The 17,413-nt window shown below is 39.4% G+C and overlaps 1 protein-coding gene across 1 annotated transcript; it reads right to left on the bottom strand.

Annotated features, from left to right (window-relative positions):
* Window positions 1–276: 276 nt before the first annotated feature.
* Window positions 277–17,059, bottom strand: snx3 (sorting nexin 3). Its single transcript, XM_006792483.3, has 4 exons — window positions 16,851–17,059; window positions 4,474–4,569; window positions 4,017–4,141; window positions 277–1,119 (listed from the first exon to the last, which is right to left on the bottom strand). Exons 1-4 carry the CDS (start codon window positions 17,010–17,012, stop codon window positions 1,014–1,016), a joined length of 489 nt encoding a protein of 162 aa, XP_006792546.3. The 5' UTR covers window positions 17,013–17,059; the 3' UTR covers window positions 277–1,013.
* Between the last annotated feature and the right edge of the window lie 354 nt (window positions 17,060–17,413).

Genomic DNA, 17,413 nt, shown 5'->3' with positions numbered 1-17,413 from the left:
CCAAATACATCTTGTACTAATTCAAGCTTAATCTGTCACAAGTCATAGACTGCATCATTTGTGTCTTTAGCATGGTTCACCTATAGAAGTAACTCTAGTGTAAGTCCAAACTCAGGGCTGTCTTTGAACAGCTATAGTCCTTATACATGTTGTACAGTATTTATTAAACAGGTACAATAAAGTTAGGATGACTGCACTGGTCCTGACTGACTGTCCAAAGCGGGTAGCGAGACAGGCAAACGGCCCGAAGCGACAACAAATGCACTCACACGTGGAGACGTTTCACCTATTTTATTGGAAAATATTCAAAATAAACAAAAATGGCACAGCAGTATACAAATCTCAAAATGCATATAGCCAGTAGAAATACTGCAGTTCCCTCTGTGTAAATCTCTTGCTAGAAAATCATTTGTGATAATTGGGCAGGTGCTGGTCAATATACACACACGCACACATACGCACGCCTCCTTTTTCGGAGAAGAACACCTAAGTGTGATTCGAAAGTCAACCCCCGTCGTTGCATGTGTGTTTTTTGTGTTTAGTTGGTAGGTCGGTGGTGAGCAACATGCCGTACTGGACGAGAAACGCTGTGGGTCATTACGAGAGCTTTGCATATACAGAACACTCATTCAATGTTACTATATAAATGAATATATTTAAGACATAGCTAAATGATAAATACATTAATATATCCATGTTAGTGGCATTTCCAGACAAAGAGAAATTGCTATAAATTACTTTCAACCACAGTTACGTGTCGAACATTCTTGACTCTGATTAGAAGGTGAAAACAAACACCGATCAGGATAACTAAACTAAAAGAGGCAGTGAATTATATAATTTTTCTGGGCGGAAGGGGTGGGGTGGGAGATATTGTCATTAAAATGTTTGTTTGAGAGAAACCTGGAGCAGTGAAAAGAGCTTTGGGTTGTTGGGCCAAGCGAGGCTGAGCAGGGCTGAGAGAGACCAGGCCAAGCAGAGCCATCCATTTATTTATTTATTTTTTCTTTCCTTCAGGCTTGCCTGACTTTGGATGGGGTGTAGTTCTTGTCAACAGACTCATCCTGTAGAAACATGTGCAGGCATCGCTCATTCTGAGCTAGAGGGTGACCGGCCACTCTGGAAAACAAAAGCAAAAGTGGACATTCAAACATGAAGCTTTGATGAGTTTAAACAGGGATGAGCACAAACAGGAAACAAGATTTTGCATGAATCCCGAAATGGACGTGAGAAGTGTGGGGATTTTTTTTTTTTTTTTTTTAAATTGTGCTAGAAGGACAATTATTTAGCATTCAACATTTTTATGCAAGTATTTCTAAAGGATGCTCTCTTTTGTGTGCATGCTTTAAAAAGCACAAAAAAAAGTGACTCGCCCACTTTTAATGGGTTATTTATGGCCTGCACAATAAACTGGTCATGTCAGATGTTTTGCTGTATTTCAATCCTATCAGACTCTAGTAACATGTAAATGCATAAGGGTTGATACAATGCTTTTAAAAGAATTTTACTGAGTATAACTGCGTTTTAAAGTATATATTTACACATATATGCCCTCACATCCTTCAAAAGTGCCACTGTGGCATATGGGGAAAAACTTTTAAGTGTAACTTTTGTTGAATTTAGTTAATAAGCAAGCTGAGTAGGTAAGTAAAATTTACTTTCACAAAGAAGCAGTTGTACAACAAAACAGAGTAAAACATGTAAGAATAGGTAAGTGCAGTAACAACAATACAAAATCTGATCAAGACACAAAACAAACATGTAGTTTAAAAAAAAATCCAAACAATAAAAAAAACCCCAGTCAAACTACAAAATGTTTTACAAGCTAACACTGCTTAATAACACATCTAGGTACTCGCCTGTCATTAAAAGCTGCTTCTCATTCACTGTTTAGTGTCTTAACCACCGACGACACAGAATGAACTTCAAACACTACAATAAGTGCACAACTTCAATTAGGCATTCCTGAAGTTACTTGGTCACCATTTATAAACAGTTATAACACTCTTATTTTTTGTGTGTGTGAAAGGCAAAGAATTTCCCACCTTTGTTTGAACCCTTTTACTTGTCATCTCCCTACAGTCTCTAAAATATACTATATTATATTATATGAGAGCATTCAAAGTCAAATCTGTTTAAATTTAGTGCGCAGTTTAGATTTGGGATAGATATCAGTCAACAATGTCACTGATTCACTAACAAATAATTTAAACTACTCTGAAAAATAATTACGCTAAAGTAATTTATACTAATGGAGAATAAAGAGCTGATCTGAACTGATCTAGTTAACATATCGGTAGTTTAATGGTTAAAAGATACTGTTCTTATTTGAATTTGCCATTTAACTGTAAATTTACAACAACTTTATCACACATTTACAAACACATTGACAGTCACAAAAATTGTTCACTTGGGAGTAGTAATCCGTTTTCTCCCTTTCGACTCAGAAATGAGCAAAGATGTATAACCTAGAATTAAGTCACACCAAGGCAAACAGGAAAAATAGCAGACTGCCTATCTCCTTCCACTATTTCACAAAGTGATTCTGATTCTAGTTTGAGGGATTGATAAGAGGCTCTGGAGTATTTGGTGTTCTCAAACGTCTTTAAATCCCGGTAGGACTTAAATGAATCAATATTTTATGACCCCTCTCCCAGTCAGAGTGGTAGTTCTTGTGGAAAATATTGGATGTTTGGGGCTCTGTTAAAGCCACTCTGACATCGAGTTTCCCTCAATGTCCCTTCAGATGACGCAAAGCGGCTTAACGAGAATGAGCCAGTGCACCTGAGACCCTTAAACGGCTCTTTTTGTAAACGACAAACTGCTCAGAACACATCAACATGATAAGACTACACGCACTGTATGCATGCGTCTTAACCTCTGATAGGAAATATTTCATACAAATTAAGCAGCAAAAGGACTGAGCCAGAGGTCAAATACCAGGGCAGTCACCGGAAACATCAGGCTAGCTACCAACAAATACTGTTTAATAGGTTTGGAAATGTTGATATGGACGCAAGGCGCAGCAGGAGCATCTTTACAATCTTTAAGCCATTTCCTCTTACCTGAAGCCAGCATTATGTTTGACTAGCCTATCATAAAAAAAAAAAATTAAAAAAAAAAAGATTGTTCGCTCTTCTCCTCCTCCTCACTCATTTTGCAGGGATAATCATGTTTAGCATTCCAAAAGATTTCCTCTTCACAATGCTCTCAATCACAGATTTAACAATGCTGCCAGCCACATCAGCCGGTGTTAAGTCTGAACAATAATATGATTAACAGCAGTGTTTCATTCACAGAAAGCACAGGGAGGGAGGAATCTTAATTACCAACACATTCTTGTCTCCTTTAAAAATAAATAAATAAATAAATAAATGAAGAAGAAAAAAACATTTATGGATTTTAATTTTCCTCAACTGTCTTTGCACACTTAATATTCCAACAGGAAACATTGAAGCATTTGCACATGAAACAAAGATAATGGCCAAGTCTGCAATCAAAGCAAATAATTACAATCACACTGTAACTTTTATTGTTCCGCAGCTGAAAACGAGGACATGCTGGATCAAAAATAAGCAGAGGTGCACACACCATCCCGTGGAACCACGCGCTGTAATTTGAGCTGCAATTAACATAAATTACGCATCAACAACAAAACAAATGTGGGAAAAATTATGTTGTGGGGGTGCGCACTTGAGTCCTCTTTGGTTGTTCTTGTCCTTTGCGAGGTAATTATAAAGGAGAATTAAGGAGGATAGTGAGGAAAAAGACCTGCCCGTCTCCGAGGGTTCAGTTTGTTAACAATATGAAGAGAAGTGAAAAAGTTGAATCTAGTTATTGCACAACGTGCTTCATTGTTCGTCAGAGTTAAATAAAAAAAAAAATTTTTAAACTAGCAACGGCAGAAGCGGAAAACGACTGCAGCTGCAAAGAAGAAATTGTTAAGAAGAAATTGTTTTAACCTCATGGCCGCATTGTGGGAGAATGGATAAAGACTGAGACGTGGACAGGCTTACTTGTTGAGAAACTGCTCCAGACCCTGTCTCCGCTCCTCGATGAAAGAGTCATCAAATATGCCATCATCCCCTCGGAAAGGAAGCTGCCGGAAAAGAGCTTTCCCCGGGAGAGGTGGTACAACCACCTGAGAGAACAGATTTCCCATTAGAAAGAAAAAGAAAGAAAGAAAGAAAGCGCAAAATTGAAAGTTTTTCATTGTTACAATAAATTATGAGAAATTTGAACAACTCAAACTATTTAAATATGGGTTTTGTCAATGCTTTTTGTGTGTCATTTCTGAAACTGTTTATGGGCTGAACCTAGACAGGGAAAAAAATGTTCTTTAACAACCCAAAGATGCACAAAACTCCTTTCTCTTTCATAGCAAAACACTGCAGATGTGGTCAATGTTATATGCTGATTTGATAAGCTAAGTACTCGAGCAGCCTTTGTGTGGAGTTCACTTCAATGGCTCACCTTGCTCTCCCTCTCCAGCTCCGCTCTGAGCCACTCAAAGTCGCTGTACCGCCTCCGTACACAAGACTCCTTCAGCTTGAAGATGGGTAGGTTGGTCTGTGGACAAACACAAGCAGCAGACTGTTACAGGTGTCAATTTTAAGAGCTGTTGTGATTTACAAAGAAATTGTCCTTAAACTCTGGCTGCAGTTATTCAAATGAAATCACAGTTTTTCAAGAAGTAGCTTGATATACACTAAGACAATTTCAGGTAGGTCAGAGTGGTTCAAAGTAAAGCTCAGAAAGCTGAGTTCACACTTTTATCCTGACGAATAAAAGTGATTATGAACCTGTCTGTAGGACACGAGTCGGCACTAAAGGACAACAACGAAGAAAATCCTAATCTGTAACCAGTTACCAGATCTCAAAGTGGCTTACTAAGACACTTTGTTGTTCCTACAGGTTGATGGTGAGGATAATGAAAATGATGCCCGTTTTATTTAAATAAAGTTATGGATTTATCACCACAATGTGATAAAGTAAATCTTTATTTTAAAGCTCAAATGAATGGAAAATAAAAAGAAAACTGATCAGCAACTATGGGATTGATTTTTACTTCTGACTGTTGCTCAAACTAAGCAAGCAAATGTTAAATAGACTCATTCTTATATAGTGCTTTTTGACTGAGCACTCAAAGCTGAGTACTACTGTCTGACATTTCATATCCATCCATTTTCTTACTCTCTCATCCACTTCAGTGCCATGGGAACTGCATCCAAGCTGACACCGGGTGAGGAGGATACACCCTGGACAAGTCACCAGTCTATCGCAGATTTACTCACTCACTGTATCGATGGGTTTTCATGCAAACAGAGTCATCGCCACAGCTCCATACCATTTATACCAGCGCTGAAGGAAGGTGCAAGAACTCATTGAAGTGGTCTCCTAAACAATAGGTTTCCCTGCTTAGACAAAGCCTCCAGATCCAGAAACAAAGAAATCTGAAGTGTAATTTGCTTTCTAAAAAAATAATTCTTATTCAGGTACATTATACATGTATTAAAATTGTTATTTAAACCGTTCTAACCTGTCACTTTAATGTACATAAAGTTATAATAAAAAGCTGGCATTGGATACTCCAAATACCTGATCTATACAGCTCTGTATACCATTATTATCACTTTGACCTTCCGCTCACTCACTACTGACCTTGAGGAGAGAGGTCAGGGGTTAAATGTGACATATTTTAAATCTTCATACAATACTTGTTATATGTTGATAATATACGGTGTATTTGTAACAACCACACTTTCAAAGTTTTAGTTAGTTTTTTATGAATAAAACATTAAGTTAACCACAAAGCCCTTGGTGGATGTAAGCCACATTTTATTGATTTGTGAACATGACCTCACTCTACATGCCTACAAATTCATTCAAAACTTTTCTATATGTGCGATGTTTACACACGCAATTGTAAACGCCACCAAAACCAGGTAAATATTAAATCAACTGAGGAGAAAAAAAACAGACGGATTGATTGATTGATAATAAAATAATCACTAGTTGTAGTTCTGTTTTCATTTGCGGTATTAGGCCAATTCTGTTATTTCAAGCGTGCTGGGTACTTTTATTTGATACAACCACCAAACTGCAAAGCAGTATCTCTGTACTGTTGGAAGTGTTCCTAGGGCTGTGCGATATGACCAATATCTCATATCCCGATATAAGACATCTATCGTCCCGATAACGATATAAATCACAAAAATGTAACATTTTCTGTAAATGGTGTTACCGTCATTGTTGCTAACCACAACGCATAAAAACAGGCGGTTGTCCGTCTGTAGTGTGGTTATATTAAATATAAGAGAAAGAGAGAACTTTAAGAAATTGATATAGCCACTACAGTGACCATCATAACGATGAAAAAATATTGCCGTAAACAGTTTCTTTTGCGACACCACGAAACAAACGATAGCGTAAAATGAAACGATAGACGTTTTTATATCGTCAACCGATATATATCGTTATATCGAACAGCCCTAAGTGTTCCCCAAGAGTTAACAAACAAACTCACTAAGACATTTATTGGAAACATGTTTTAAGAAAATGTGATAACTAAAAACAAAACAAAGGTTTGTACTTTCTGTGGCAATCATATGAATATCAGAAAATTATCACTAAAAAGCTTTCAGGGAGAGCTTGAGCTAACTTGAAAGAGCTAGAGAAGAAGGTTTTATTGACTTGGTTTTGGGCATAGCTTTATCTTATCTACTCTGACTTAGTAATAGGGAAAAAGGAGGGGGGAAAAAAACAAAGACTCCTTCAAATCGAACCAAACTGAACAGAAAATTGAAATTGGCCTCAAGGCGAAAAGAAATTCCACATTTTGCTAACCAAGGTCTGTCCCACTCAGAATGCTTTGCCATTTTTTTGTGCGTTCACACAGATGTGTGCATAATTCCAAGTTGCTGTTGACAAGCACTTGAGAGTGAATTTCATTTTAAAAAGAGGAGATGTTTCGACATTGACAGAGAACATTGAAGCAAACAGCACATTACGGCACAATGCCAAAGCTCTTCACTATTCCTGACAGCACATGGCCATCCCATGACAATGTACAAACAAGGAGGGAGTGAATGAGCATTTCATTGGCAGGCTACATTCACAGAGGGTCAGAATTCATGGAAGAAGGAATCACAAGAGCAAAGCAATTGAGTAAGTAGGTGCAGCATGAATACAGCGCGAGCAGCAGACTGATCGATGAGCAGACGACTGTGACTGTGTGCGGTAAAGGGGATGGAGAGTTAACTAGAAGGCTGAGTAAATGGCTGAACAAAAGAGAAAGGAGGTGGGTGTACGTGGTCATAAAGAAGGAGAAGAGAAACTAGAGAGGTTGGAAGCTTTGCCTGCTCTGTGCAAGACTAATTGAAGAGGAGGAAGACCAGGAGAGGTCTTTTCTCTCTCTCATGGTCTCCCCTTTTCAGTCTTTTTCCTTTTTATTTCCCTTGATCTGCAAAACTAAGTCACATTTTCTGCCCTTGAGACTCCTCTTGTGGTGTTTGAATGGGAAAAATATGGGCATTTGTTTTCTTCAGTCTTTGCTCTGTCCTATCCTCAACCTTCAAAATTATGGATCCCACCCGAGTTGAGTGGGAAAGAACAAACTCATCTGTCACATCCTTAGCAATGATGAAGAGAGTCGCTCGTCAACCACGATTGATTTGATGTTTAACTGTAAAATAAATGCTACCTGGGCAATTTACTCAATCGCACAGAATATGTTTTCTTGAGCTGATGATTGGGTTAAACTCTGGACTCGTGTAGACACACTGATCTTTCACATGACCCCTTCATCAATATACCCCACCGTCTTCCAAATGTGGGATTTGAATACTATTACAGGTGATCTCACTTAAAAAGTCAGTGCTTTTGGTCCATTGAGTTTTCCTGACTTATTTATGAGTTCAGCTAAACACAACAAATTTTTTTGCTTTCTTACCAACCATTTCAGTATTACAGTAAAGCTGGCCATCTACTGATTGTTTATCTTATAAGATATTCTCAGCTGACCGTTTCCTTTTCAATCTCACGTGACTTCATAACGGTCAAATGGACCACCTCAAAACCGCAACTGATACACACTAGAGGGCACAAATCACCTGTGTACAACTAAAAGGTTTGTATACATTAACTTGTGAGCATAATAACACATATTATAAGATCCAGCGATTGACCTCTCTATGTCAGAAATCTGCAAAGAATTATTAACGTTTCACAGACAGGATGCAACAACACTAATAAACTGCAGTAAATAAGAAAGCCCTGTATGCCAACATATAATAAAAGCTTCTGAGGTGGCTGTGGAAGAGCAGGTAGAATAGGTTGTCTACCAAGTGAAAGGTTGGTGGATCAATCTCCAGCTACTCCAGTCCATCTGTAGAAGTATCTTCAGTCAAGATACTAAACCCTGATACTGATAATTGCCAACGTTTTTTGCATCCATCGGAGTTTGAGTGTATATAAACGTTAGATAAAAGTGCTTAGGCATAGATAAAAGTGCTGCATGAATGTATGGGATTGAGTGAATGAGAGTTGTAGTAAAAAGCTCTATGAGTGCTCAAACTGAAGAGAAAGGTGCTATACAAGTACCTGTCCATTTACATTTAGCTTAACCATTTTCTAGCTGTTTGCTCTGCCTTTTTTCTAACAGGTTTTCATGACTCTGCAGACATTTTTGTGTTTTAATCTAACTGGAATTTCTAACTGAAATTGCAGGAATAACTGATCCCTTAACACTGACACAAGTATTCCCAAGTAGTGAACGTAGAAGCTTACTGAATGGAGTTGAGGCATTGGTATTTAATGATGTAACTGCAGAAAGATTTATTTTTCAATGTTTAATTTACATGGCAGATGAGACAGGCAGAAATATGTGAATTGATAGACAACAAAGCACATATATGAAAATAGCAGATATTGTTTGTGACACAGAGACTTATAGTACTTTAAAGGTCACTCCTCGGTTATTTCAGGTCAACTATACAAGGCTTACATGGACATTAAGTAAAGACTGAAAAAAAAAAACACAACTGTAGGTCCAACTCCTTAGTCCATTCTGCACCACATGCAAGCTATTTACATTGTGAATGCACTAACCCTGAAACTGCCAAGCATTCAATTACTTGAAAAACAGCAGTTAGGACACTGGAGCAGTTTCCCAGGCATGGATTAAGCATAGCCCTAGATTCAAAAGATGTTGTTGTTGTTTTTGTGAAACTGATTTATTGTAATAGCTATGCTATGCCGTTTAGCAGTGTCTTGGCCAAAATGTGCAAGGAATTCCATAAAAAGACCTTATCTATATGGGAGAATTTGTTGATCTAAAACCTGTATATACCTTTTATCATTGATGCTGGCCTTTCAGATGTTCAAGCTGCCAATTCCACTAACACACCCCCATACCACATGCATACAGGCTTTTGAACTGAGTGCTGATAATAAGTCAGATGGTCACACTCCTCTTTAGTTGAGAGGATGCAGCGTTCATGCTTTCCAAAAAGAGTTTGAATCAATGATGAATTCAATGTGTCTGACCACAGAACAGTTTTCCACTTTGTCTTACTCACAAATCACAAAGGATCGCAATATTTTTTTGGGAATTGGGGTTATAAACAAGCTGATTTGAAAACAGAGTTTAGCCCCCTTTTTCTCCCCTTAGGACGAATACGCCAAATCACAAATACTCAATAAATATTAACTGATGTAATATTCAGAGCCTGGACTATACATAAAAAAGGAAATTCGTAAGATTACATTTATTACATTTAAAACATAAAACCAAGTGAAATAACCTGGTTCAGGTGACACTGTATTAACTGTAGGAGTATTTCCTTACACTGGGCACAATATCTGCCACTCCCTCTTTCAACTGTTTTTTTTTTGTGTGAATAAACATCCCACCAAAAAACTTCCTTTTTCAATTATTTCAAGTTCTTTCCAGGTGAAGCTGTCAATGAACCCCTCACTCCTCCTCGTTCTCAGGTCACAGGAGAAGTGGATTATCTTAGCTTTATCGCCCCAGTGCTCTGGCATTAACTCCGCTCTCCTCTCACCGTGGTCCGTCCCTGCTGCGTCATGTTACCTCACAGCACGGAGCGCCACAAAGTTAATCCCCACCACAACAGATCACAGTTACAGGTAATCTGCCACCGCCGTGACTCTAATCCCATCACGTGAACACAGAAAACACTTATCCATGTGCGAGCACACATTGACAGAGGAGGTATGCAGGCACAGGTGTTAGGCACAGGATTTGACCAGTCACACATTTAACAATGTAAATATAATAGTCCAAAGCATTCGAGCCTGCTTGTATGCACACTAGAACCCGGACCACTTATCTCAAGACAATGAAGCAAGCAGTGAGAGTGTAAGGAAAGAAAGTCACCTGGCCTTTCAGTTCCCTCACCCACCATAACCCTGTGATTAAGAGATTGGCCTTTCAGGACAAGGGGAGGAACGAAAACGACAGAACTGAAAAATGAGAGGTCTCACTCATGCTTTCTCTCTCTAACACGAACACATAGAAAGAGGCGGTGCGTGAGAGCTCTACAAGTCAAAGATCAGGTTTCCCCGGCCTCTGTTCTTTTCACGGCTGGTTAGAGGTTAGGACCAGGGTGTATCAACTTACTAACCCCTCACAGTGATCAGAACAGGGGACCAGCCCACACCCAGTCAGGTCTTAGGATTTTATTAACTGATTTTTTTATTTATTTTTTTATTTTTTAAAAGGGACAAAAAAAAGAAGAAGAAAAAAGATGCTTTCCTCACTTTGTAAAAGACAGATAAAAGAGGAAAGCCAGAGAAAACAGCAAGCAAAAGGCACAAATATGACATTTGCAAAGGTAGAAAAATACAGAAATGAGAAATTAATGGCCACATTAAAAGCAAAGGTGGAAAAATAGATTTTTAGACATCATTAAAATAGGAGCATAAAGCTACATGTACCTCCTTCAAAGTGGATCTGCTTGCTTCACTTTCAATTATGAGTGTTCAAGGTGCAATCTACGCTCCATAGGAAGAGCATGTGATTCATAATGTGTGGGACACAATACCTTAGGCTCATTGAAAATGGGTTGAAAAGAGGCAGAACCCTTAAAAACCGCGAGACACAGAGAGAGGGAGAGAGGGGACAAAGATCACTCATCTCCTGAGAGAATAGTTCAAGGCCACCATGCATTAGCTTTTAGCAGGATGGATTAAGTCAAGTTTGAGAGTGCACATCCTAAACCTCCCCCATGCCCCCTTCTCACCCCTCCCATATAGTCCCCTTTCAGAATAATAGCATTAAAAATGGCAACATAATACCATCTCATTGCATCATATTCCAAAATGGGAAAAAAAGACCCCGAACAAAAGAGTTGGGGCTATGGGTCTTTTGCTCTCGCCTCTCCATGTACTCTCTCACTCGTTCCCTCGCTTGCCGGCCTCTGCGGCCTGACAGCCTACCCTCTCTCCGACTCGCCTAGCTGGCAAAAAGCTGCTTTGTTGCCATAGTATCAACTCCCACTTTTGATACTGTCATTTCAAGTAGGATATGGTAGCCTTGATACAATATGTTCCCCATTTCCATTAAAATAGTTGTCGAAGAGGATGCTGTAGACTTTGGATTACACTTGACTGTGCCTGACAAGCCTCCCCTCCTCCCCCCACAATCCACACACACCCACACACACACCATCTCTCCCCATTTTATTAATGACCAAAGGCCCCCGCCCTCACCCTGGTGCCCAAATGGAAAAGAGAAAGAAAGAGAGAGGGAGAAGCTATGGGAGAAGAGAAGAGGAGGGGTAGAAGACTGAGTGAGAGTGAGAGACACAGCTATAAGAGCCCTTTTATGTACTCCTATCCATAAACAAAGTGAGATCCCAAAGTTCGCTCCCCTGAATGTGCTCTCTGGATGAGATGGGAACCAACTAAAATTTTGATAATATCCATCACCCATTCCTCCTACTCCACACACATACACCCCCAATACACCCCCATCCCAGCTCCAACCCCTTGTTTGCTGAGGGTCCAAACAAATACACTATGTTGTATTGCCAGACACTACACAGAAAAAAGTAAAAGACCATTAAGGTGATATGATAGGACTCATGAAAAACAACTCTCTCCATTAGGAACATGAAAAATGTGCAGAAGCATAAAAAAGCAACCGTAAGCCACTTCAAAAACTACCCTTAAAACGAAGGGATTTGGATTGGAACAGATATCCATTGTTTCAGCATGACCCCCGACATTACGAGTCTGCTCATGCAAAATGAGATATCCGCCTCCTTTCGGTGTGAACTTAGCTTCCACTTCGTTAAAAAACTGATGCATAGAGTGAGAGATTGATCCCATTAATTTCAAACGCCAAACGCAGGCCCGTCTGCCAACAAGTGACTATGCCTCACAGCCACAGTAAACAATGTTTAAACAATTTGTCTCGCCACTAACTTTGTGAGCATCCCAACACCGCCGGTGAGTCACAAGCCAAATGAATGACTCTTATTTCAACAGTCTCGGAGCAAACTTGATGATTTCAGTTATCATGGGGAACAATGGTAACACGGTATGAACCAGGAAAGTGACTGCACACAGCTGGGAGTAAAATGGGAAAAGTAGGCAACAGGGTGAAATCTGGTGAGGGGGTGGCTTTCTGCCCTCCCATGGGTGGGGGGGTGAGTTGGAGGGTGAGGATGGGGAGTAAATGCTCCAGCTCCCCCTCACCACACACACACCCACCCAGCCACCCTGGCCTGGTTCAATTCTTCTCTTTTCTCAATGAGGGGATTAGGCAGACTCTCTCACTGCGGCCACAAGAGCTCTCTCGATTTCGAGGTGGATAGCGGGACAGCAGTGAGAACAGGGGAAAAGGTTAGGAACGGAAACAGTACAGAGTAATGAGATGATATATTTCAAGTATTCTGAAATATTAAAAGAAAGGTAGATGAAGAGGGGGAAGAGGGGGAAAAAAAGCAATGAAGGGGCAAAGCAAACACTACGCATTCCAGACCTAGGCCTTGTGGCAAACACTCTTTAATGGCTGGAGATGGAGTAAAACGCTTCCAAAGAAAGCTAAAGAAAGGAGAAGGAGAGAAGCAAAGCTAAGTTGACACCACGTTTGTTGAGAAGTGAGGGATGCACCGCTTCTTCTGTGGTCTTATGCAAAGCAGGGTCACACAGGGCTATGAGGTGCACAATAATGCTGATTACACGCATATGCTAATTATTACACGCTAATCAAGTACAGTAGCCTTATATTCAACGCTAATGCCTGGAGACAGCTTCTCTCCTCTCAACTCGTTTCTTAAAGGTAAAGGAAAACGACTAAATACTTGAGGGCTGGTAACCAATCTAAATACTCCAGGCCAGTAACTACAGGGGTGTCAGTCAACCAAGATGACAATTTAGAGATGAGGAGATGGAGCAATCAGATGAGCCTATAGTGACTGTCTGACAGTCTGTGTATTTAAAATCGAACACAAAAGGTCCAATAATAGTTACATTTATACAAAATTGCCTGGCTTATGTGGCAAAACTGACAAGCCTTTAAAAGAGTTCTTAAAGCTTGAAAATACTGTAAAAAATACAACGTTTACCTCGTGGCTAACCCAGCTAAAATGTGTCTTTTTTCTTTTCTCGTGAATCTAACTGCCTGCTTGTTGTGTCTGCATGTCAAATAAGAGTTATATTTTAGCATTCTCACAAAATTCCTGATGTAGGCATGACATTTAATATCTGACAAAAGCAGCAGCAGCTGAAGCAAACGGTCCAAGGTTGTCCAAGTTGCTTTGCTCACCATGGAGCTTTCACTGAGATTATCAGCACAGGCAGACTGCTAAGTTGTCACTGAAATAAAAACGTTCAAACTTTTCATTGTTCTAAAAAACTCTTAAAATCGATAGTTTTATGACAACCACGTAAACTCCCGTTTCCATGTATGATATGATTTAAAACTCCAATAATAGAGCAAGCGACCTTTAGCTTATATTTACATTTTTATTTTGTAAGACATTTATCCTATCAACACTGTGGGTACTGTGCCATAAACAGGATCAAAGAAAAGCATTTGCAGATTTAAGCAGGTTTGATGTTTCAAAGGTGGATTGCCAGATACATTTAGGTCCATAAGTATTTGGAAAATGACACAACTCTTGTCTCAGGACACAATCACAGTGGACTATAAATCAAACTATCGAGACACGATAGAAATGCAGACTTTCAGGAGATTTACAGACATTTTATACATATAAATTTCTAGAGGCTCAAAGGTAATTATAGAAGCTAACCATTTTAAGGAGTGCTTTTAATATGCTGTTTCATCCTGTGACTTGCTTTGACACATTTACTCCAAAAGGTGTCCAACTGATTTCTCTAACCTTAGCTCTGTCTTCAGCAAATGAAAAGCATGCTCTATTTACTTTAGATCTGATGACCAACTTGAAGAAAAAAAAGAACTTCACAATATTTCTTTGAGTTGAGAAACACTTGGGCTGCTTTTGCAGTATGATTTGGGACACTACTCATTTGCACTATGAAGTACTGTCCAATCCATTTTGCAGGATCTTTTGAGTGAATCTCAGCAGAAAGTATAGCCCTGTAGTCTTCACAATTCATTCTGCTACTTTTCAACAGTCACATAATAAATAAACACTAATTCCACTGACAGTCATACATGAAAGTGCCATAAAAAATGTCTCCACCATGTTTGACAGGTAATATGGCATGCTTTAGATCATGATCCACTTCTCTCCCTCTCCATTATTTTCTCTTCAAGTATGATTGAAGTCTGCACACCAATCATTCTGGTACAAGTTCATCTTGTTTGCATGTGTTCAAATATTATTTCAAAACTAAGCAGACTCTTCTAGATGGTTTCTGACAGTCTAATCAGGGCTGCTTGTACTTGAGTGCAACCAGTGATTTGCACCTTGTTGTAAACCCTTTGTTATTTACATTTATGAAGGTATCTCTTGACTGTAGACCGCCTCATGACTTGGTTAGATGTTGTGAAGCTGCTTTCCTTAACCATGGAAACCCCCTATTTTAGTTGTATTCTGTAGTCTTTCAGGCCTTTTGGTGTTGCTGATTTGGCCAGTCTGATCATTTCCACCTCTCTGTTAGGTTTATTTTAGGTTTTCAACCTATTGCCCTCCTTTACTTGCATCGGCATCTTTGTTTTTCATCTGCTTAATTTGCAATAAAACAACAAGGGAAAAGATCTCATCTGACAAAGAAAATGTCAGTCAGTTATTATTGACTGACATTATTTTTGAGCATCTAAAAATGGGAAAATGTATAAAAATTGGTTCAAGGCTTCTTGAATTAAAGCTGTCACCAAGTCATGAGGATGCGGGCGCATCATTGCAGTTCTATCACATCTGGAGAGTTTAGTTAAAATCCACAGCAGTTGTGTAAAGAGGCAAAAAAAAAAAAAATGTGTGATTTTCCAAATACTTAACCGAACTAACCATTTTGCCAAATATCACAATTACAGTGATTTATTTCTATAATTACAAGTTCCCAGAAAAAAATACACTTCATCTTTGAGAACAGATCTTAAAAAGATACATTTGTTCTTTTGTTGTTGTTACATTGCAACAGTTTTAAGACACAAAAAGCCTAACAAAGGTTAGTGTTGGAGTTAATGTTGACTATGATTTGTTATTTTAATAGTTTGATTTTGGTTACTAGTGATTTGTATCAGCACTGAAAGAAATGTATCAGCTGACCTCAGCTATTCCAGGCTGATTTTTACTCTGACCACAAAGTTGCAGTGACAGAAAGATACACAGGATGTGTTTTGCAATTGCTGACTCTCTAACAGTTGTCATCCCGACCTATTGCTCAACAACACTGTTGCATTTCTACACAGCATTAGCTGCCATCCCAGAATTTCAAATTTTAAAAAAATGTACACTGACAGCCAAATAAGATAGTAAAGTAACAAAAAGAATTCTTTATACGAAAAAAAAAAAAACCACCTTTTGTTCTCCTCTACAAGTTGGAGGAAGGAAGTGTGTTGTAAGGGGGTGGGTGAAACTGGACAGGATCAGGCAGCATCCTGCATCCTGTCTTTATAGCTCCAGAGAAGCTGACTCAAAAGTATGTTCTCCTTTAGCCTATAGTACTGGGTGGCTTCTGGTGATTTGTCACGTCAGAAAAGCTACAAAGTAAAATACTATATCAACCAAAATGTTCGCATTATGTCCCAGTGCACCATTTAGTCATACAGGCCAGTCCTCACCTCAGGTTTGTCATTAAGTGTGACCAATGCTGTTATCTGTGGTTTGCACTCAGACAATGGGGTGTGGCTGGAGATCAACTGTTCAGAAAGACGTTAAGTCTTTGAGAAGGTTACGTGTTTCGCTTAAACCGAGGTTATATAACTGCAGTTTATTTGTAGACATGTTTCAGCTGCGCTGTGGAAAAACACTTGAGGCTAATGTAAACACACACACACGCGCGCACACCCCTTCTTTCCCGGAGCAATGTCGCCGTCAACAGACACACGTTATCAAACACTTTTAAATATGTTTTAATTAACATGCAGTCAAACAGCTTTATGTACACCAACAACGTTGAGCAGACAGTGTAACGTCAGGTAACCGTGCAGTCAGATAAAGGCTGCTAGCTTCCTAGCAAGCGTCGACTAATTCCTTTAGCAACGGACAATTTGATACTTCTTAATAGCCCACACTTTTAAACATCGACCCTTTGAATGTCTTAGTGGCGGCAAAAATCGCGATGTCAGAAAAATTACAACTTTCTGTGACAGCAGAAAAGATATGTTTGCGTGCTTAGGTGTGTAGCTTAAAAGCTAGCGCCATTTGCACTTGTTACGGTAGGCTCACCTTCAGTCTGACTTCGTACGTGGTGTATCTGCCTCTGCCCACCCCGACCGTCTCAGGGTTGCTTACATCAATCTCTAGAAAGTTACTCGGAGGTCCATAGGCGTCATTTAAGTTCTGAGGCTTGGTGTAAAGCCTTCTTGTATCAGCTATGGTTTCAGCCATGTCTCCCTTTCCTTCTAGCAGCCTGGGGATTGCGTGAAGTTAGTCAGATTACGAATATGCACGTCACCTTGATGGCCTTCAAAATAAAGGATTTTGGTGAATGCTGTGTACATAAAATGAAGACTTACGTTAAAATACGGTCTGATTTCATGACTTATCCGAGTTTAAAGATAAGATATATTTTTTATTTCATTTCTCCACGTGAATGTTGTTCTTGCTAGAGCTAAAAATAAAATTTTCATAGTTTATTCTGAAGGCAAACCGAGCAAATTTCGGTATCACCCAGTCACTTACTCTCGCCAGCTTGAAATGCCGTAGAGCTGAACTTCCGATCAGCTGAGGTTCAGCTGACGCTTCTCTGTCACCCCCTGCTCGATTTATTTACAACCTGCCAGCGGGCA

The sequence above is a fragment of the Neolamprologus brichardi genome, chromosome 15 (assembly GCF_056152115.1).
Source record: "Neolamprologus brichardi isolate AB-2024 chromosome 15, ASM5615211v1, whole genome shotgun sequence".
In the NCBI taxonomy this organism is placed as follows: domain Eukaryota; kingdom Metazoa; phylum Chordata; class Actinopteri; order Cichliformes; family Cichlidae; genus Neolamprologus; species Neolamprologus brichardi.
This window is presented reverse-complemented; position numbering and strand designations above follow the sequence as displayed.